Genomic DNA, 21,069 nt, shown 5'->3' on the forward strand with positions numbered 1-21,069 from the left:
CGCTAAGACGCGGATGATGCCGCGCGCTGCTCCTCCGCTCCAACACCTCCACTCCCACATCCCCTCCGCTCAGGCACTCCACACTGTGTGAGGGCTACCGCAACCAGATCATTCACTCATTGTTCGTATACCCTCTCTCCTACTTCTACCGGAGCTTCGCGTGCTCCCACCACACCTTCTACCTTCATGCAATGGCTAGATAGAGTGGCTTTCCACGCCGCACGGCGACCTTATGCCTCGATCCTTCTTATTCATATCATACATTGCACTTACCAGCGAGATTCTACTACGTCTTTGCTTGACGTGTTTACTTGCATCGCTTTGAGACCGTTCTAACTTCCGCCGGCATGGCAGACAGTCCGTTATCCTCCGGCAAGCGCCCAGCGAGCCCAGCGTCTCCGGAGCTCCAAGCTTGGAGACTGCTGCAACGGATGGAGCCGCCCTAAGCATAGGCATTCGACTTCTATCTTCCATCTGGTTGGAGACTCTCTGGAGCAATGGCGGAGGTTTACGAGTCCTACGCTAGGTCTCCACCTCCGTCACGTGGCTCGGCCAGAGAACGCGACGAGTACCGCGCACCGGACACTTATCGTGATAGACGAGACACGAGGCGCTCACCTGGTCAACCAAGTCCACATCAAGTGACAAGGGCATATGCTAACTTATTGTAGACCGACGTCGCGATCGTGAACGCGACCGCAGACGCTCGCGCTCGCCAGCTCAGATTGACCGCTACCAACCAGACCGTCTTCCCCGTGACGACTATTACCGGAATCGCGATGACACACATCGTGAGCGCAGGCGCTCGTCTCCGCAGCCAATCGATCGCTACGTGCCTGGTCAGGAGCCGGCAACGCCGCAGCTTTTGGTCAATCCTATGCCGGATCCATTAAGGCTTGAATTCCAGGTTGGCTTCACTTGGTTTGCCGAGTGGTGGCGCACAGAGCAGCGTATCAAGGACGAGAAGGAGCGTCAGCGGGCTGGTAAAGGACCGCCTCGCATCCGTGGTGAGCGCGAGATGCGAGAGGAGAGAGATGCTGAGCGGCCACGTATTCAGGCAGCCTACGATCAGTACAAGGCCAATCTACAGAAACAACAGGCGCAGACTTTCGTGAGGCTACACAAAGACGAGGATTGGTTCCGTGAGCGCTATGTGGCCGAGGTGCAGGTCCCATTCCGCAACAAGCTCATGGATTTCCGCAGGATGCTGTTTACCCAGTGGCAACAAGACCTGGAAGGCGGTATCTTCGATGATTTCACCCTTGAAGGGATCTATAAGTCGGAGTCGAACGGTCTCGGCGGCATCTTGGAGAAGGAGGAGGGCGAAACGACCGCAGCGGCTGAAGTGCTTGGTGTTGGCGATCTTCTGCCTTCGCGTGGAGGAGACCTGAGGGACCAGATAGCATTCCAGCCTACGCTGCTTATTAAGACTATCGCTCCGACAGTGACACGCGAAAAGTTTGAGGCGTTCGCAAAGGAGCATCTTGGAGAGGGCGAGGGTGGCTATATGCACCTGAGTCTGTCCGACCCCAATCCGCTCAAGAAGTGCCATCGCATGGGCTGGATCATGCTAAAGTCTGAGTCCGAGGAGCCGCAACAACAAGAGGAGCAACACTTAGCTGCGGCGGCTGGCGAAGAAGGTGAGGCTGCAGATGGCATGTCTGCTGCACCATCCCGGCCCAAGTCTACAGCCGAGAGAGCGCTAGAAAAGATCAATGCAAAGACGATCGAAGATCCCGAGCGCGGTAACTTCACAGTGCACTGCGGCGTTCATCGTCCGCCTGATGCGCCCCGGAAGAAGGCGCTCTGGGATCTGTTCTCCGCGCCAGAGCGAATAGCGCGCGATCTGGATTTGGCCACTCGTCTAGTGCGTAAGCTTGACAATGAGCTGGGCGACGAGTACTTTGGCGCCGCGAAGATTGAGGAGCGAGTACAGAGTCTTTCCGATCAAGGGTTGCTGCAACCTTCGGTCACCTCCAAGCCACCGAAAGAGGCTAACATGGACGAATTTGTCGAGGATGGTGAGGAAGAAGAAGAAGGCATGGTCGAAGATGAAGATGAGACGGACGATGAGGAGCTCTTGACGAAGAAGAAGAAGCTTGACCTGCTCGTCGAGTACCTTCGACGAGTCTACAGCCTCTGCTTTTTCTGCGTTTTCGAAAGCGATTCCGTACACGAGTTGCAACGCAAGTGTCCAGGAGGCCATCTCCGCCGACCGCGCGCGTCACTGACTTCGACGGCGAAGGAAGTGGCTAAGGCGTCCGCCATGGGCGAGGAGTTCCCGCTGCGCAAGAACGGCTCATCGAAGAATTCATTGGAGCTGACCACCAGCCGTGAAGGCGACGATCTCGAGATGGATGGTGAAGGCAGCCCGGTGGAGGAGCGTAAGATGCAGCTCAAGCCTAGCGCAAGGAACGCGCAGCAGCTACAGCGGGCGTTCAACTGGGTTAAGACGTTCGAGGAGAAGATCTTGCAGTGGTTGGAGCCGGAGAAGGTTAACCTCCGGAAGCTGGGAGGCATGCCGGTGGAGGAGGGCGTTGACGAGGAACTGACCAAGGTAAGCTTACCATTGACTCGTATCGGTGATTGAATCTTCAAGATCGTTGACGCCTCGCAGTTCGCCAAACAGGAAGACACCAACAAATTCCGCTGCAAAGTGCCTGGCCCGGATAACTGCACCAAACTTTTCAAGGGTCCCGACTTCTGGCGCAAGCATGTCGAAAAGCGACACGAAGATTTCTACAACCGCGTCCGCAACGACATCCAGCTCGTCAACACCTATGTTATGGATCCGGCGCATATTGCTCCTAGCCGCAGCGACGCGAATAGTAACGGCCACTTCCCATTGAACAACAACATGCCCACCGGCACGCCGAGAGGCTTTCAGCTCAGTCAGCATATGCCCATGGGCTTCCCAATGGCGGCGGCGGTGCCTGGTCCGATGGCAGGTGGGATGTGGACGCCTGGTCAACCGATGCCGATGGCTGCAGCATTTGGGGCGCCGACCATGGGCTTCCCACATAGCGGAGTCGGCCCAATGCGCAATACTGGCCGCAACACATACACCGGCTTGAACGGCTTCGGTGGCGGCGGAACGCGAGCGCCTGGGCCGTATGGCCGGAATGATGGGAGAGGGCAGCGGATGATGATGGGTGGTGGCGTGGGTGGGTTGCGCGGTGCGTTAGCTCCGGGCATGGCGAATGGGATGGAGGGTGGAACCGGTGCTATGGGCCCGCGAGAGGCGGTAGCGGGGAGGCAGCTGAGGAGCTATGAGGACCTCGACGCGGACCAGTCGGCTGGTACCACAGAGCTCAATTATTGAGGCGCTTATTGAAGCTAAAGATGAGGGCTTGGTGCTGGCGGCTGGCTTATTGGAGATGGTTGAGGCGTACGGTGTTCATTTCGAGGTATTTTGGTCGGAGACTATTGATGTACGTACCATTGCAACGCTGGCTCCTAGTGCGAAGCCTGTTGATTACAGAAAGTTGGATCAATGCTGCACCGTCTCACGCTCGTTGTCGGCTCGATAACATACCGAGGCTCGGTGATAACCTTTCGTCCGCTCAATGTTGCTGCATGTCGGTAGCGATCGGCCTAATATTTGGTTTGCGCACCAATCAATACGTAACAGGCTATTGAACCGTCTGAAAGATATAGAATCCTGGTGTGGAACACACGAGGACTTAGCTTTTAACGAGGTCGTTGCACTTTACCAAGTCCCAGTAACGTTGGTCTGGTAGCCATGGCAGAAGCCCAAGCAACCCTCGGCAACTGGAGAGATGCGCCTCACAGTCAATGGGGCTTCGCGAACGTCGACAAGATCATTTTGACGGAAGCGATCAAAGCGTCCAAACAGCCGAAGGCGTTTGAGGACGAGAAAAAGTCATTCAACGACTTCAAGATCCGTCTGTTGCAGATACCCATATTGTCGCTATCGTCGTACCTGCAACACACCAGCACCGATGGCATTGTTGTGCTGCATAAGGGTACCGTGGGCTACGAGCACTATGACCACGGCAACACGGGGACAACGAAGCACATACTCATGTCAATGTACGTGTCCCGGTTGACACCAATGATAGCCCAGCTGGCTGATACGATTTCAGTACCAAGTCGGTGACAGGGCTCATAACCGGCATACTGTCAGAAAAGGGCGTGATCGACCTGAACGCACCCATCAAGCAATACGTACCGGAAGCCAGCAGCATCTTCGATGACGTGACCGTCCAGCAATGCCTCGACATGAGCTCCGGCATCAAGTACAACGACAACATCCCCGAGTACCGCGGTGCAGCAGGCTGGGCTCCATTACCGCCGGACGCTAAGGCGTTAACCTTGCACCATTTCCTTAGTACGGTCGAGGCCCCTACCACTGGTCCAGGATCGGCCTTCAACTACTGCTCCCTCAACACAGATCTGCTGGGCTGGGCTCTTGAAAGAGCGTCAGGCAGGAAGTTAGCGGAACTGATTACTGAGCTCTTATGGCAGCCACTGGGCGCGGAGAGCGATGCTTTGCTGACGGTTGACTCCGAAGGCAGTCCCAGAAACGCAGGCGGCCTTTGTGCGACCGTGCGTGATCTGGCGCGCCTTGGTCAACTTGTGGCAGAGGGTGGCCGCGGTATCGTCCCTCCCGGATGGATTGATGACATGCTGAATGGTGGCGACAAGGCATTGTGGTCGAAAGGGGCGTTCGCGCCGATGTTTTATGGCAACTACTCCAGCGTCGCTTACCGATCGTGCTGGTACGCGGACAGCGAGACTGCGACGCTGATAGCGATTGGAATCCATGGCCAGCAGCTGATGGTTGACGTGAAGAACAACATTGTGATGGCCAAGACTGCATCGCAAGCTGATCCTGTCAGTGGGATGAACATTGTCGCGAACGTGCTAGCTTTCAAGGAGTTTCGACGGATCTTGTTGGGGTAGCTGTCTGAGCATTCTAATTGCTATGTCTTCCGATCGAGACCTCGGATCTGTTTAGTCAGACAGAGAGGGCTTCTTCGGACCGCCTCACGTCAACGAGCCTCGACCTCAACCCATCCATGGCAGTGTTGCTGTGCTGCTACGCAGAGCGGGTCCAACCTGTTCGTCAAAAAGCTTGAGCCTGGTCGTCGTGTTCACCTCATCAACGGGGTTGAAAACGTTAGATAGGCTTCGGCCTTGGCGTGCCCATCACCGCCCTGACGCCCTACTTCGACGACGGAAGAGTTGTAGCAGCGGCGCCATTGGCGTAGATGTTCTGAAAGTCGTCAGTTTCGCATGAACCGAAGGCAGACTTACACAATTGCTCACCTGCTGCCGAGCCTTTTCTCCGGATCTCTAATAGGGGCTGATTTCAACGGACGTGACCGTCTCTCCGCGCGCGTCTGGTGACCACCTTGTCCGCTTGTGCTGCATCACAGCCGCTGTCAACATACTGCTTGCGGTTTTGTGTGCCGAGATAATGGGTCAAGATGTTGGTAAGTTCCTCTCATGTATGCCGCTCACCGTTGCTTATCCCTATGCACCAGTATAAGTGCCAAATAAGCGATGACCCGGTATATCGCCCCAATCAGAAACAGCAGCCTGTACGAAGTACCACCGGTTAGCGTTGCCGCTCATGATAATGCGGATTTCGGCAATCCGACTCACCCAATATCCAACGAATACTGCCCCAGCGTAAAACCTATCGCACGACTCGCTAAGTCCGTCTGGTACAAATACGCCATCGGGCTCCAATTGTCCGTAACATACGCCTCCGTGAACCAGACACCAGGGCTCAGCCTCCAGAACCACTCCATATGCCAACTCTTCACTTTGCTCAATGGCGGGCTGACACCACCCAGCACCCCAATCACCAAGCTCGCCAGCACAGCCAACAACGGTCCGTCTTCCCGCTTGACGAGCATACTGACGACCGAAGCCAGGCCGTAAATACACCAGAAGTACATGAGGTTCGCGGCGTACATGTGCGAGAAGCTGATGAGTGGGGTGGCGAGGATGCCGAGGAAAACGGTGAAGTGTAGACTACTCAGACCGATGCGGATGAGCGTGCTCAAGAGTTTGCCGACATAATATGCAGAGCGCGAGTGGCCCGAAGCAGTTTCACGGTAGTACATCAATTTCTCCTCGCCGAAAACCCAGAAGCCTGGCGCGCTGGCTGCGAGACCGATGGCCATGGCTCCCAAAAGCGCAAGTTGAGGCGTGCTCGAGTAGTCGACCGCGGAGCTTAGTAGGGTGAAGGGGGGATGGTAGATACCCTGAAAGAGGTGGCCGTTGCTGGCAAAGGCGGAAAGGCCGATGATCAAACCTGCGAGCCCGCCAACGCCGATCTCGAAGAAGAAGGACGTCGCGTTGCGGACTTGCTGCGTCATGGCGCGCTTCCAGCAGTAGAAGGCTTGCGCCGGCCATGTCGCGCCGCGGTTCTTCATTGTCCTGCGAAGTGATTCTTCCTGCTCGACTGTGCTGTTGATGCTTTGATTGCTCGTTCGCCGGTTGCGTCTCGCTTGGTGCCCGTCGAGGCCCACAGATAAGTGCCTAGAATGTGAGCCGTACTGCCCTCGACTCCTCCACTCTTCAATCAGCGTCTTCACATCCGTCTCACGCTTCCCAGCACCCAAAGTGTACTGTGCACCATCGCCCGTGATGATGTCGATCAGGGTATCTGCCGGGTTGGCTCGCTGTGGAAAGGCAAAGCCTAGACCCTCGAAATAGCCTTGCACGTCATCTGTCGGCCCACTGTAGACACTCCGACCTTGAGAGAGCAGGAGCAGTGAATCGAAGCCGTAGAAGATCTGCTCACGAGGCTGATGGATGATCGCGATGGTGGTCACGCCCAGCCTGCTGATCGCTCGCAACAACCGCATAATGGTGGCCGCACTTGTGGCATCCAGACCAGAAGTAGGTTCGTCCAGAAAGATGGCCATCGGTCCACTGGCCAACTCCATGCCAATGTTGACTCTCTTCCTCTGCCCACCCGAGATGACAGGCCTCGTCGCATCTCCAACCCGCGAGTGCTGCACATGCGTGAGTTGCAAACACGCAATCAAAGAGTCAACATGATCCTGTATCGCCTTGTCCCGCCAGCTCGCAGGTAACCGGACTCGTGCAGAATGCAGGATGTTCTCCCGCACGGTAAGCTCCGGAAACACGATATCGTCCTGCGGCACGTATCCGATCAACTTTTTGTACTTGCTCATGTCCTTGGTCCAGCCGTTGATCTTGATAGTGCCGCCCGTCGCGTGCACCTTACCCATGAGCACGTTCAGGAACGTACTCTTGCCAGCTCCCGAGCCTCCCATCACACCCCAACAAGAGCCTCGTGGCATGGTGCCCGTCACATCTTGGAGGATCTTCTTGCCGCTCTTCGTCTGGAAACTTAGGCCTTCGAAATCGAAGCTGAGACCGATCGTTTGTGTCTCGATCGTCCGCGACATGCTCCGGATGAAGCGCTGCATGTCCGGCGAATTGTGCAAGTCGTCTTCGAAAAGAGTGTCATCCTCGTCCAGCTCATCGTCGGAAATATTGCCATCCATATGATCCACTCTCCCACTCGCCCGCCGTGTGTGCGTCGACGTCGGGCGCGGTAACGGAGGCGTCGGCTGAGGCGTAGACACCGACAGCCGCGGAGAGGGCGTCCTACCTAACCCTCCCTGAGCAGCTAACAGCTCGATGTCGTCCTTATCGGCATCGCCCGTATCCAGCGTCGTATACTTCTTCGGCTTACTCTTCCTCCACTTCGAAATCGCAAAGCCAATCGCGACGATAATCGCGAGCGCGAAGTCGATCGCAACCATGACACCCACCGGCACAGTCACCACCTGCCTGACACTGACCGCGGGGCAGATCGCTCCGAAGTCGCAGTCGCGCGGCTTGTAGGAGCCGCTGGGGCAGTATGTGCCCTTGGGACATGGGAGCTCTTGCTTACCGCCGGGTGGACAGTAGTGGCCGTTAGCGCAGATTTTGGGCTCGTAGACACCCTGCGGGTTGCAAGTACCCTTAGTAGCTCGGATGACTTGGCAGATTTCGTAGGGGTGGCAGTATTGTGGTGGATTTTGATCGCTGGATGCCGGGCCTATGCACCATTTCACCAATCAGCATCTTGTTCCTATAGCGTCTCCATCTAACCTAGCGTCGCACGTACAATGGAACCCAAGCGAGCAGGTGTCGTTCTGCGCCAATGCAACCGGAAGCGCGCCAGGTCTGTAACAGCCTGTTTGAGAATAGTTCAGCGAATAAGCCGCTAGATCGAATTGCTTGCTAGACATGTTGCCATATTGTGCCAGATCGGAGAAGGTTATACTGCCTGTTGCGCTCGGAAAGGCGGCCGAGAGGGCTGCCGACTCGCTCGGCGTCAAAGAGATTGCTTCGGGTGTTGTGGTAGACATGTTGAGCTAGAGATGGCACACTCGTGGTGTGCTGTCGATAGGCGTGCGTCTCCACGGTTGGTTTTTGTGGCCAGGCGTTCCAAACGGCCAGACGAATGTTACTAGAGGTAGTCGTGCCCAGCTGAACTGCTCTTGCTCTGCCCTGCTCTTCCTGCTCCCTACGCAGTCCCGTCCCGTCACAGCGAAGCAGTTCAAGAAGCGGAAGAAGGAAAGCGCAATACAGGCAGTAACATAATGTGAATGACAGAACAAATGATCAGGCCATGTCCATCTACGCGACCTACCATGATGAAGGCCAAGCCGGCACGTAGTAGCTGTATAAGAGATTCCAAGGTGAGGTTCTCACAAAGGCTGAGACCACTACCCGCGGACTGCGGCTGCACCTAGCTCGTGAAGGATTGCGCCAGAGAAGCTTGGGCGAAATAAATCTCGTGTTGCACGAGAGCGGCATAGGTGAAGCAGCCATGGCGCCAGTAGTGCAGAGCCGTGGCAGAGATGAGGCGGAGCAGGGCAGGAATCCTACAGCCTTGGCGTTCACGGCAGTGCCGCGGAAGAAGGCACGCTCACGTGGATGAGATATGCACGATCCATAGTGTCTTAACAATGCGATACTTTACTTTGGGACAAGTTCGGAAACGCTTCATGATATCTACACACATCCAACACAGACTCCACACGATGAACAGCTCTCCTCGCCAGTGCTCTCTCCTTCTCCTCCGCCTCCTGAACAGGAGCATTCACCAGATTAGTACTTCCGCGCAAACGGCGGAACAGCCTTACACTCATTCTCATCCAGCGTATTCATCTCCACCGCGCGGTAGCCAATCTCCGTCTTGGCCTGCGCCTCCTTCTGCCAGGTAAGCGTGTGCTTCATCCAGTTCTTGTCGTCGCGGTCTGGGTAATCTTCGCGGGCGTGTGCGCCTGTCATCAAGTTAGTACTCGGTTATTGCTACTGCAGGGGATGGAAGGATGAAGACGCAAGGCATACCTCTCGACTCCTTCCTATTCGCCGCCGCCTCAGCCGTCTGCACGGCACAAGTCAACAGGTTCCGCAGCTCAAGCGTCTCCACAAGATCACTGTTCCAGATCATGCTGCGGTCCTTGGTGCCGACTTGCTTCCACGACGCATCGACGTCGTTGATCCGCTTGACACCCTCGTCCAGCGACTCCTGCGTCCGGAAGACCGACACATCCGTCTGCATCACCTTCTGCATGGCGGAGCGGATATCGTGGGTGCTCTTCGGGCCGTCCGCCGTGCGCACGTGGTCGACGGCGGCGATGGATTCTGCGCCAGCATCTGCCGAGATCTCTGGGTGTGCTTGGCCTGGTGAGAAGCGGTCGCGGATGGTGTGTGAAACGGCACGACCGAAGACGACAAGATCGAGAAGGGAGTTGGCGCCGAGACGGTTGGCGCCGTGCACGGAGACACAGGCGGCTTCACCGCAGGCGAAGAGGCCGGGCACGACGGTGTCCTTGCCCTCCTTGTCTACGGTGATGACTTCGCCAGTGTACTTGGTTGGGATACCGCCCATGTTGTAGTGGACAGTGGGCAGGACGGGAATGGGCTGCTTGCGGACGTCGACACCGGCGAAGATGGAGGCCGTCTCGGAGATACCTGGGAGACGCTCGTGCAGGATCTCGGGAGGCAGGTGGGAGAGTTGCAGGTAGATGTGGTCCTTGTCGGGGCCGACACCACGGCCTTCGCGGATCTCCATAGTCATAGAACGAGAGACGACGTCACGGGAGGCGAGATCCTTGGCTGTGGGAGCGTAGCGCTCCATGAACCGTTCGCCTTCGCTGTTGAGAAGGTAACCACCCTCACCACGCGAGCCTTCGGTAATGAGGCAGCCGGCGCCGTAGATACCGGTAGGGTGGAACTGAACAAACTCCATGTCCTGGTTCGGTAGACCGGCACGAGCGACCATGGCCATACCGTCACCGGTGCAAGTGTGTGCGGAAGTGCAGGAGAAGTAGGCACGGCCGTAACCGCCGGTGGCGAGGACAGTGTTGTGAGCACGGAAACGGTGGAGCGTGCCGTCTTCCTGGTTGTAAGCTACGACACCCTTGCACTCACCGTCCTCCATGATCAGGTCAATGGCGAAGAATTCGATGAAGTAGTTGGTATTGTGCCGTAAGCTTTGACCGTAGAGAGTGTGGAGAAGAGCGTGGCCGGTTCGGTCTGCGGCGGCGCAGCATCGGTATGCCTGGCCGCCATGGCCAAAGTCCTGTGATTGACCACCGAAAGCACGTTGGTAGATGCGTCCGTCCTCTGTTCGTGAGAAGGGGCAGCCGTAGTTCTCGAGCTCAATGACAGACTGCGGCGCCTCTCTCGTCATGTAATGGATGGCATCCTGGTCTCCAAGCCAATCGCTTCCCTTGACCGTATCGTACATGTGCCACCGCCAGTCGTCCGGGTGCATGTTACCGAGAGCGGCATTGATGCCACCCTGAGCGGCGACAGTGTGTGATCGTGTAGGAAAAAGCTTGGATATGCATGCCGTGTTGAAACCCGCCTCCGCCAAACCGAATGCCGCTCGCAGCCCGGATCCACCGGCGCCGACGACGATGGCATCGTACTCATGGTCGATGACAGGGTATTTGTTGGCGATGAAGGGTGACGCCTCCTTCGCTCTTAATGGTCCATTGGGGGTGATGATCTTTTGTGCGGAAGTTGTGCGGGAGAAGCTTCGCTGTTGCTGCAGCTGGCGGGCGAGGGTGCGTGGAGCAGCGAAGCGCCGCATTGTCGACGACAACATGATGGAGTGGTGAGTGGGTGGTATGGACGCCCTGCCGGCAGTGTCTGTGGGAGTGTGAAGACACGGAGGCGAGGCGTTGGAGACAAGAAGTCGATGGCGTAGCGTGGAGCTTCTTCTCGCTGCTAAGTGCTGCATGTGGCCCGCAGATCTGGCTGGGCTGGTCGAGCTGTCATTGGCTCGAATTGGATCTCATACCTCGGCTCTGTTGCCGGCATCGCTCTCTTACTCAAACTTCCTGTCTGTTCCGAGTTCCATGAACACCATCGCCATAACACAATATGCGCCGGACTAACACTTGGCACCAACAACATTGCAGTGCTCGGCGTGCTTCTATCGGTCGTTTGGATCCGCTGCACGATGTGCTGCGTCAGCAAGTCTGAGCTATAGGCAGTTGCTTCCGCGCAGACGGCGTTGCTACTGCTCACTTGTTATGCCGAGCATTGAATCTGACAAGCAGTGCACAAGTTGAGATGGACTGCACTTCCCCGCCGTATCGAAGTAAGGTTCGATACCAGACCACAGCGCCACCAAGCCCAAGTTCTACTTTGGGATCTGTCTCTCATCTACATCCATTACCTCGTCACTTCACCCACGTTGAGCACTCGAATTTCAGCACCGCGTAGCTGATCGCGAACCGAATTGATGGCGCTGCTACCGGAGATCATTGCTGCATTCCTCCCCAGCGGCAAAGCCCCCACATTGGTACATTCCAACAATGTCCCAGGCCACGCAGTATCCCAGGACGATGGCTCGCTTCACACATCAAACTAACAGTGATATCGCGGAGCGATAGTGTAAACATGATGAACGTAAGTCCGAACATGACTGTTGGTCCCGACTCTACTGCAGACTTGAAGGTATCGGTTTACAGGCGCCTAAACCGTACGCGGGCAAGCGTTCGCGACCTCTTGTCGTGCACCTTCTAAAATATGTCTGGTATTTGCCAGACTATATTAAACGGACCTCAATCGTTTTATCATGAGCTCAGCGTTCCTAAGCGCGGATCCGGTTGGCGGAGTGACTGTGTCCGCAGAAAACCACTGCATCGCAGGTCCCGCGTCAATCAATCTCGGGGTCGCGTCAAGAGCCCTTTGCACTGACGTTGATGGGACGGCTGGATGTGTGCTCTGTACCCGAGAACCACTCCATCAAGATGGAACTGCCTGCCTGCTCGCAAGCAATGGCTTCACACTGGTCAGACTGACGTGCTTAGTTCAGTCCGGATCCCTGGATCTGACGGTCCATCCTCATCCTCGACATCAAGCAAGTTCGTTTCGGTGTCAGCCGGCAGGCGCTTCGTCACGCTGGTTTCGACTGCCCCTCCAAACGCTACTACACAACCCTCGCTGTATTTGGACTTGCCTTGGTAGGCGTCACTTTTCCGATGCTTTGAAACGTTGGTCTTCTACGAATGACATGGAATACTGTCTTGTCAACGCGGGTTAGTGATATTGTGCAGTTTTCGCAACGCAGGCAGCTGGCCTTGACGTGGACATGGCGGTGGAGAAGCGTCTTAAGAAGGGCTCCAGCATAAGGGTCATTTTCCTCTTGTAGCCAGAGGAACGCATTCGCTCTATTTGGGTAGACATTCGCAGTCCTGGCGGTCACGTCACAGTCTTTGATCGGCAGCTGCAGTGTCGAAGGGGAAGGTCATCTAGGAAATACACATGAGAAAATACATGTAATCTCAGTGCACCTTGCTCTGGGTTTCGCAACTACTTCCGAGATTCGTATTGACTGCGAGGAGACTATGTTCTTAGATTGTTCTTCCGAAGGAGCTGCCGACACGCACACGTGGGGAACAATGAGTTCATACACATCTTGAATCTAGCCACATATGTCCATTTCAGTATGAGAGCGCTGCCCGTTTGGCATCCGGTGCATATGCTGTTCCGCCAGTGACACGACCTTCATAGGCGAGGTTGCGAATGGGACGACTGAGCAGATGCATTATACCCAGCCCAGGTCTTGGCTCATATGGTCAAACGGTCCAGCGCGACGTTGTTTGGACGTGAAGACCAAGGTGACTGGTCAGTCGCGGGATGAGTGCAAAGACGCTCGCCGGCAGTGTTGGCAGCGGTGACTCTTATCGCCCAGGTTCTTGCTCGAGAGACGCAGTACCGTGACGCTTCAAAAGGGAAGATCCTGCAGGGGGTAGCCGTAGATGAGTAAGAGAGCAAGCTCTGAGTACCTTTGCGTGGTATTCGCAGCTACCTTCCGAACCGATACACCTTGCTATCGCATTGTATTGGTTACGTCCTCCTCTACCGAAGAGCATCCGAGCGGTCTCAGTGGACCGAAACCGTCCGGCAAGTTCAAGCATTGTGAACTCGCTAGTTTCTGCGAAGCCCGCTGCATGTGGTCTCACAATCCTGGGGGAACACATTAGCATCACCGTGACCGTAATATATCGTTACCGCTGGAATACATCGCCCCTCAGCATCCCTGACGGTATCCGCACAATCTCGAACGTAGGACCAGCTGAGCGTAACATTAACCACGTCACGAGAATCATGACAGTGTTGGTGTAGGTCCATGTATCGATCAAAAACCTGCAGCAGGGACAGAGCAAGAGGAATGGAGATCTTCAAGTGTAGCGCTAGTGCTAGCTGCAGGTCCGGAGTCGACTCCGTACTTGTCGTTCCTAACGGACGCCAAGCCACGTGAAAGGGAAGATTGCTATCCACAGCAGCGCCGTCGATTGAACGCGCGAGCAGTGCTTCAAGTGTACCTCTTGGTTCTTATCATACCTATTTCTCTGAGTGAATAGTGTTGGCAGTGGTAATGTGATATCTTTCCAGTTTACCCGAAGAGCCGCCGACCCCATGGACTCCGCTTAGGAGGTAGCGATGAGAATGTTTACCCACTGCGCCTGTCTTGACAACGACGTTCTTAGGCGCCTAACGCTTCAACCCTGCGGGATAAACTCTGTCGGAGCGCATAGACGTCTTTGAGGAACGCAGCAATATCTGTTTGTGAGCTGTTGACTTTGCCGTTATACTATTCGAGACACCGTGGCGGACGGGGGCGGACCACGTTCGCTCTCTTCACAACCCCCGACCGTCTACTACCTCTCCTGAAGTCGCACAATCTCCGACTAACGACAGCAAGCTCGGAGCCTCCCGTCAAAGCGAAGCTGACTGATGTTCGAGCCAGTGAGCGTTTTCCGTTCTCGGTATCAATGACGCACTTAGCGCACCGCAAGAAGAGGATGTTGGGACATTTGTACAGCAAGCGATCCTACTTAGTCAGATCAGAATTGCCACTATCAGTCCGACCACGCAGTTGCCGTCATATTGCAGGCTTTGCAGTTCCCTATGGTCGCGGTTGAGGCTGTACCCGGTTGAACATGCCCGTTCTAGGCTCCCGATGCACGTTACGGCGACTGAGCGTACGCTGGTTACGGCTAGCACGACACCGTATCTCGAATATGCTGCAGACGTGAGAGCAGAGAGCGCTTCGATGACCCCTGCATGACATTTTCTCTGTGGGGAGTATGAGCGCAGAATCATTGTTTAACTCTATGCCCTCTGCTGTCGCTTCTCCTCGTGACTTCCTTGCTGTGCGCCAGCTGACATGACTGTCGTTACCTATCTCCTATTTTGGGCGGCGTTCAGCGCCGCTCAATCTGGTCTCTTTTATAATGTCACATTTACCAATTCCACCAGTGCGGCCGTTTCGTTCAGCAACCATCTCTCCGATAGCAGTAGTTCAGCAATCTCTGTTACCAGCACCAGCACAGAAACCTCCGATTCCAGCACAGCGATCTCTGACACCAGCATAACGGTATCCCGCAGCAGCACCTCCGCAAGCATAGTACCTGGCTCCCAGAATCCGAACGCTTCAGGAGCACCGTCTTTGTCCAACGAGGCGACGTCTTCCACCATCTCAGCTAACTTCGCCGCATCGCCTACATCCAGCACTCCTTCCACGTCAAGCCCCTCATCTTGTCCCGGCACAACTACAGAATCAACCCCAAATCCGTCTACCGGCATCGGAGACTACGTTTTCTTTGGCATTGGGTCTTTGTCGGGTACTGGAAGCTCGCCTGGCAGCTCGACAGAGGGCTCGGTCTCCAGATCAGCCGTGCTTAATAACACGTCCACCACTGCTCCGTCAAGCCTAATGTACAGCTTAGACGTGCTCAATATCACATCCGCCAATGCTCCGGCAAATTCGACCTCCAATGCAACTTCTCCAGTTCCCGCGGCATTCAACTTCAGCGCTGCAGGCAATGGCACCAATGACCTCTTGACGACGAACTCGTCTAATGGCACCTCCGTAAGCGTGACAGTAGTCTCGATAAACACTACTTTTGCAAATGCGACATCTACGTCACCGGGCGCATCCGCAACTGCTCTATCGGCTCCAGAATGCGTCGAAGGAGCATCATACGTCGACGACAATGGGGCAGTCTGGAGCATGCTCTGTAACACGAGTTCGAGTGCAGCTATCTTGAGTGTCTCAGTACACACCAGCAGCGATTTCACGGTATGCTTTGCATTGTGCGACAGCAATCCCGGATGCATCTACTTTGAGTACGGCATCGTCTTCTTGAGCTACTATGGGTGCGTTCTCAAAACGACCATGGGCGACCGGATTCCAAACCCAGGTTTCACGGCGGCGGTGCTCTCATCCGCGCTGTTCCCCGCAACCAACCAAACAATAGTGTCCAATTCTTCCGATATGGTATTGTCTCCTTTCAACACCAGCACATCGTCACTCAACAGCACGTCCACTATTGCGTCTTTGAATTGGTCACTTCCGGCAAATGGCAGCGGAAGCGCGTACGCCAGCGCATGTCAAACTTTGCAAGTTGCTTGGACTTCGCTTCTCAACGCTGTGCCTTGTACGTTACCCAGAAGTACATACTCATTTTTGGGACCCTGCTAATTCGTGACCACTGTAACGCTTAGTTTCGTACGCACCTAGCATTGCGTACTTGACCTACACGAATTGGACGGCACAGACAACGACCCTAGGGGGATGCGACAGCTGGACCCGCCTTGTTGGCGAATTTACTCCGATTGGTAGCGGCTTCACGTCGACCACAATCTGGGAGGCCGTCTCAACGCTTCCTGCTCAACCATCACCACCATGCTCTGTCAACCCATCTGATTGCGGACTTCTATGGAGCAACTACAATAACTATGCCACATCATGGGGGTCGGCACAGAGTGCCGCGGAGACAGTAATAGCCCTGGCTCCATCCGCCACGGCCGTGACCATAGTACGCCCACTCTAGTAGCCGTTCGAGACAGTGCTGATGGGTTAACCTATGCCTCAGGGAGATGCAACAACTTCTTTTGGAACCACACGGCTCACCACGCCACCAGTAATTTCGTTCAATGGGACCGACTACTCTGGGCTCGTAACCAGCTACAGCACCGTTTATGGGTCTCCTGGAACATCCCTCCGCTATCAAACCTACTACGAGCTTCCGCAGGGGAATCTTTTTGAGAATGGAACATTAACATGGTGAGGTGTATTACCCATGCTATTCGACGCATATCCCTAACGATCGCACAGTGCTGCCAGTGTGGTGAGCTGGGCGTCAGATTATTCCAACTACCCTTATTGCAGTGAACCTGCCACAATGTCAGGATGCGGACAATGCACAATCTACGGTGGCACGGTACGCTTTTAGTAGAGAGACTTAGACCAGTTCGTTGCTGACAGGATTCTACAGGTCCAGCTCCTGTACTTCCCAGTCACTACCAATGTGTCCCGCGATATGTGCGCAACCGCTCCACCATCACCAACAACATGTCCTCTTGGGCATACAACTGCACCCTACACCCCTGCACCCTTGAATCGCGGAGGCACCTGTGAGGCCTTGATCCCGTGTCCGTACGCTACAACTAATACGACCACAACCGATAGTGGTGAGCGATGCATGTCAGGCTCTGATATCCGCTCTGACTGACAGTGGACATGAAGGACCCTATATTGTCTCCGAAGGCATGACGTACTATGAGAACAGAGCTTACATCTCCCTCCAGACAGCATATGCTTCCAACTCATGCGGCAGACTTGGCACGGCCCAGAGTGGCCGCATCCTCACGGTCGCTTCGAATCAGGTCTACTCGCTCGAGAGATCGATGTGGTCGTGTGCAGACTATGGTTATGCTTTCTCGTTTGCCGATTTGCTTCCTAACGTTCCTTACAGCGCGTATAATCTTGCCAACCCCGGTCTTCAGCCCTATGACGAATTCGACAACGTCGGCTGTCAACCTCTTAATGATCCTGGGTTTCTCTACCCGAACTGGATGAATCTTGATTTTGTCAACGGCCTCCAGCTCAGGTCCTATCAGCCGTGTGACACGCTCGCTGACCAGGCATACAGACCCACGCTCGTTGTGCCAACCCAGATCCGCGCCCTCGACCCTGCCTGGGCAAGCTGTGCAGTGGCACTTGAAGGTCTTTACGATCCGCCAAAGGCTCTGCAAGAGGCTACAACAGCGGATGGCGTTTCTAACCCTGGCATCCAGAGTAGCACAGCTGCCACGCCAGGGAGTGCCGCAACGTCCGGGCCACAGGCCACTGCAGCAACTATTACGGCAGCCGCCTCCGCGCAAGCGGACAGTGATCCTGTTCCGACAAGCTCCAATACTGGCGAACAAGCAAGTGCCCAAGCATCGCCGTCTATTGGTACCCAACCGACTGCTCAGCCATCTTCACCTGCTGGCACGCAAGCAGTCGCTCAAGGATCTTCATCCCCTGATTCGCAAGCAAGCGCACAAGCGGCGTCGTCGGTGGCAGACAACGATGTAGCGGGCGTTATAGCGTCCCTACTGGCAGGCTCCGCCACGACAGCAGGTGCTGCGGCAAGCCCAGCGAATAGCGACTCAAGCAATTCCGCAGCCAATTCCGCAGGAGGTGCAATCGCTTCACTTCTAGCGAACAGCGGCTCGACATCGACCTCTGAAACTGGGTCCTCGGGTGCGGGTTCCGGGGGCTCTGATGACTCTGGTTCCAGATTGTCAGGCTCGTCACAAATTGGGTCATCACTTCCCGCTGCGTCGAGCGTGGCGTCATCTGGCTCCAATGGGCCAGGCTCTGGTTCAGGAACGTCAGACAGTGGCTCCTCCGGCTCGGGCTCCACGGGCTCAGATTCAGGGTCGTCAGGTTCAGGGTTGTCAGGCTCGGGCTCGTTGGGCTCAGAGTCGTCGGACACAGACTCTGGTGCCGGTTTTACTGACTCGGGCTCGTCTGGGTCTGGGTCCGACTCATCCGCAGCTACGCCGTCTGGCTCAACTTCAGGGAGCGGATCCGCCAGCGGAGACTCTCCAGAGAACCCATCTTCAGCGAACGGACAAGCAACCGTAGTGACTGTCATTGGGTCGAGCACTACAGTCGCCTTGTCTCAAATTGCAGGTTCAAGCAATGTTGTTGTACTTGACGGCACCACCGTTTCCGTGGTGAGCGATCCAACCGCGATCAACAGCATCACGCTGTCGTCCGCGCAGTCATCGGGTGGCACTGCCATCGCAGGAGGCGGAGTGTCCAGTATCGTCCAAGCTGCTTTTGCTCAGCCAACCGTGGGTAACGCTGCCAGCGATTCCGCTGTTACTGGAGCGGTGATCAGTCTCGGCAGCTCCTCCTCACTGAACGCTGTGATCACGGTAGTGAACGGCGCGACCGCAGTCGTTATTGGAGACAGTACGCTAGCGGAAGGAGCCGTGGCTACGATAGGTGTTCAAACGGTGAGCCTAGGCTCCGGCGGCATCGTGGTGGGCGGCACCCAAACCCAAGCAATTAGCGCCGTGGCTGCAACTGCAGCGTCTTCCGGAGCTCTTGTCGCGCTTGACCCGTATACGCTAACCGCCTCCGCAGCCGTCGTAACCGCCCCTGATGGACAAACGTTGGAAGCAGCCGTCATCGGTGGAAGCACTATTATCCAGGGCGGTGTCGCAGCGACCATATCAGGACATGCGGTCAGCTTGGGCACTGGCGGCATTGTAATTGATGCCTCGCAAACACAGGCTATTAGCGGGCTGCCTGCGACCGGCGTAGCATCAGGCGCAATCGTGACGCTAGGATCGTCTACTGTCCAGATCAAGCCAAGTATTGTTGCAGGCAGTAATGTGCAGCCAATCACCGAGGTGGTGGTTAACGGCAACACGGTGATTCAAGGAGGTTCTCCGGTAACCATTGATGGCCATATAATCTCGCTCGGTACGGACGGTGTCGTCGTGGACGGAGGTCAGACATCACGCATCTCCGCGGTGGTCACTCCAGCGAACAATCTGGTCAATGTTGGACAGTCACTGACAGCGTCGGAACTACTTGTAACAGGACAAGATGGAAAAGCCAAAACTGAGGTGGTGGTAGGCGGCAGCACTCTTACTGCCGAAGGCTCACCGGTGACGGTCAGTGGCCACACTGTCTCGCTGGGCCCCAACGGATTGGTCGTAGACGGGACATCCACGGCACAGTTATCTGCGGTCAATGCTGGAGCCACAGGCGCAGTATTAACATTCGGTTCGTCGCTGACAGTGTCCGAGGCACTACTCACGTCAGATGGCATTGTTGTAACGGAAGCTCTTGTCGCTGGTAGTACGCTTGTTCTGGGAGGCTCGGCGGTAACCCTTGCCGGACATACGCTCTCCTTTGGCACCAGCGGCCTAGTAGTGGATGGGCAGCAGACAGTGCCAGTCGCACCCGCCAGTACCGGGGTCAGCGGCGCGGTCTTAACCCTAGGCCCCTCGGCCACGCTCACCGCGTCCCAAGTTCTGGTCACGGGCGTGGACGGCAAGACGACGACCGAAGCTGTAATTGACGGCCGTACTCTTATACAAGGCGGAGCGGCGGTGACGCTTAACGGACATACGCTCTCTCTCGGCGCTAGCGGCGTAGCAATCGATGGGCAGCAGACAGTGCCTATCTCAGCAGTAAGCACTGGGATCAGTGGCGCGATCTTGAGTCTAGGCTCTACTATCACGCTCACCGCGTCCCAATCTCTCGTTACGGGCGCAGATGGTAAGACGACGACCGAAGCTGTAATTGATGGCCGTACTCTGACCCAAGGTGGCTCCGCCGTGGTTGTCGATGAACATACGCTCTCCCTTGGCTCTGCTGGGGTGATCGTAGACGCAACGCTGACGAAGCCGATCTCGAATCTTGCACCCATTACTACCTCTGCACCTGGTCTGTCTCCGGTGACGTTCACCGAGCATGGACAGACGTTCACGGCGACGCCTGTTGCGGGGAAGTCAGGCGTGTACGTTGTCGACGGTCAAACAGTCTCCGTCGGCGGATCAGCAGTTACAGTTGATGGCTTGACGCTTACCGCTCGGTCTTCCGACCTGCTTGTCGACGCGACGCAGACAGTACGCTTTACCAGCACCAGCACTGCGTCAGGCACGGGCTCATTGCACACAAGCATGTCCACTTCCACGACCAAGAAGTCAGGCGCTTCAGGACCAGATCTGGCGTCAGTCTTCGCAGCCGTGGTAGTTGGTATGACAGTGTTCGTCGCTCTGTGGTAGATGGATCTACTCTGGATGGAGGTCGTTCTTCGCAGCTCTGTTAGATTTATGTACTGTAATGACTCCCAGCAAGACATCCAAGGCACGAGAGACGGCGCCGATCGCATTGCACTGCAAGTACGTTTTAGCTTCAACACCGTTACAGTAAGCAAATCGGCTGATCTTTATGTAGTAAGTCGCTTGCCGCGACATGCAACAGGACACGTCGTTAGTGTCGTGCGGCCAGCAGTCTTTGGCCCACAACAAGCAGACATACGAGGACCACTTTAAGCATAGTCGAATCTCAACCTCGAAGCGTTGGCGAAAAGAAGTGAGCGTCATTACTGATCAATTTAGGTTGCAATGGCAGCTCATACAGACATCGCTACGTAGACCGGATCTTGTCTCCTAGTATGCAACAAGATTATATTTGAACGGGCAGAGCATATGGGCTTGTTTTCCTTCGACAGCGTTGGA

General features: G+C 55.7%; 7 protein-coding genes across 7 annotated transcripts; 5 read left to right on the plus strand and 2 right to left on the minus strand.

Moving 5' to 3' along the window:
- Positions 1–63: 63 nt before the first annotated feature.
- BAUCODRAFT_37388 (uncharacterized protein) lies at positions 64–3,515 on the plus strand. Its single transcript, XM_007681109.1, has 4 exons — positions 64–121; positions 355–621; positions 672–2,557; positions 2,618–3,515. Exons 2-4 carry the CDS (start codon positions 498–500, stop codon positions 3,320–3,322), a joined length of 2,715 nt encoding a protein of 904 aa, XP_007679299.1. The 5' UTR covers positions 64–121; positions 355–497; the 3' UTR covers positions 3,323–3,515.
- A 227-nt stretch (positions 3,516–3,742) lies between these two features.
- On the plus strand, positions 3,743–4,926 carry BAUCODRAFT_125512 (uncharacterized protein; the record flags this gene model as incomplete). The annotated part of the gene is made up of 2 exons (XM_007681526.1): positions 3,743–4,053; positions 4,107–4,926. 2 exons carry the CDS (start codon positions 3,743–3,745, stop codon positions 4,924–4,926), a joined length of 1,131 nt encoding a protein of 376 aa, XP_007679716.1.
- A 557-nt stretch (positions 4,927–5,483) lies between these two features.
- Positions 5,484–8,366, minus strand: BAUCODRAFT_150956 (uncharacterized protein; the record flags this gene model as incomplete). Its single annotated transcript, XM_007681527.1, has 3 exons — positions 5,484–5,565; positions 5,632–8,053; positions 8,123–8,366. The coding sequence occupies 3 exons, from the start codon at positions 8,364–8,366 to the stop codon at positions 5,484–5,486; spliced, it is 2,748 nt and encodes a 915-aa protein (XP_007679717.1).
- A 690-nt stretch (positions 8,367–9,056) lies between these two features.
- On the minus strand, positions 9,057–11,171 carry BAUCODRAFT_114209 (uncharacterized protein). The gene is made up of 2 exons (XM_007681528.1): positions 9,355–11,171; positions 9,057–9,287 (listed from the first exon to the last, which is right to left on the minus strand). The coding sequence occupies exons 1-2, from the start codon at positions 11,120–11,122 to the stop codon at positions 9,112–9,114; spliced, it is 1,944 nt and encodes a 647-aa protein (XP_007679718.1). The 5' UTR covers positions 11,123–11,171; the 3' UTR covers positions 9,057–9,111.
- A 1,069-nt stretch (positions 11,172–12,240) lies between these two features.
- On the plus strand, positions 12,241–12,492 carry BAUCODRAFT_125515 (uncharacterized protein; the record flags this gene model as incomplete). Its single annotated transcript, XM_007681529.1, has 1 exon — positions 12,241–12,492. One exon carries the CDS (start codon positions 12,241–12,243, stop codon positions 12,490–12,492), a length of 252 nt encoding a protein of 83 aa, XP_007679719.1.
- Positions 12,493–12,821: 329 nt separating this feature from the next.
- Positions 12,822–13,613, plus strand: BAUCODRAFT_37394 (uncharacterized protein). Its single transcript, XM_007681110.1, has one exon. It carries the CDS (start codon positions 13,287–13,289, stop codon positions 13,509–13,511), a length of 225 nt encoding a protein of 74 aa, XP_007679300.1. The 5' UTR covers positions 12,822–13,286; the 3' UTR covers positions 13,512–13,613.
- Positions 13,614–14,570: 957 nt separating this feature from the next.
- On the plus strand, positions 14,571–19,148 carry BAUCODRAFT_250812 (uncharacterized protein). Its single transcript, XM_007681530.1, has 7 exons — positions 14,571–15,971; positions 16,039–16,352; positions 16,410–16,600; positions 16,652–16,757; positions 16,812–17,007; positions 17,063–18,828; positions 18,959–19,148. Exons 1-7 carry the CDS (start codon positions 14,699–14,701, stop codon positions 18,965–18,967), a joined length of 3,855 nt encoding a protein of 1,284 aa, XP_007679720.1. The 5' UTR covers positions 14,571–14,698; the 3' UTR covers positions 18,968–19,148.
- Positions 19,149–21,069: the final 1,921 nt, after the last annotated feature.

Source organism: Baudoinia panamericana (assembly GCF_000338955.1).
Source record: "Baudoinia panamericana UAMH 10762 unplaced genomic scaffold BAUCOscaffold_11, whole genome shotgun sequence".
NCBI classification, from domain to species: domain Eukaryota; kingdom Fungi; phylum Ascomycota; class Dothideomycetes; order Mycosphaerellales; family Teratosphaeriaceae; genus Baudoinia; species Baudoinia panamericana.

Coding starts and splice junctions, on each gene's coding strand:
- BAUCODRAFT_250812 (XM_007681530.1), top strand. CDS start 14,699: ATGACTGTCGTTACCTATCTCCTATTTTGGGCGGCGTTCAGCGCCGCT. Junction 15,972..16,038: donor GCTTCTCAACGCTGTGCCTT/GTACGTTACCCA, acceptor TGTAACGCTTAG/TTTCGTACGCACCTAGCATT. Junction 16,601..16,651: donor GAGAATGGAACATTAACATG/GTGAGGTGTATT, acceptor ACGATCGCACAG/TGCTGCCAGTGTGGTGAGCT.
- BAUCODRAFT_114209 (XM_007681528.1), bottom strand. CDS start 11,122: ATGTTGTCGTCGACAATGCGGCGCTTCGCTGCTCCACGCACCCTCGCC. Junction 9,288..9,354: donor GAATAGGAAGGAGTCGAGAG/GTATGCCTTGCG, acceptor ACTTGATGACAG/GCGCACACGCCCGCGAAGAT.
- BAUCODRAFT_37394 (XM_007681110.1), top strand. CDS start 13,287: ATGAGTAAGAGAGCAAGCTCTGAGTACCTTTGCGTGGTATTCGCAGCT.
- BAUCODRAFT_37388 (XM_007681109.1), top strand. CDS start 498: ATGGCGGAGGTTTACGAGTCCTACGCTAGGTCTCCACCTCCGTCACGT. Junction 622..671: donor AGACACGAGGCGCTCACCTG/GTCAACCAAGTC, acceptor AACTTATTGTAG/ACCGACGTCGCGATCGTGAA. Junction 2,558..2,617: donor TTGACGAGGAACTGACCAAG/GTAAGCTTACCA, acceptor GACGCCTCGCAG/TTCGCCAAACAGGAAGACAC.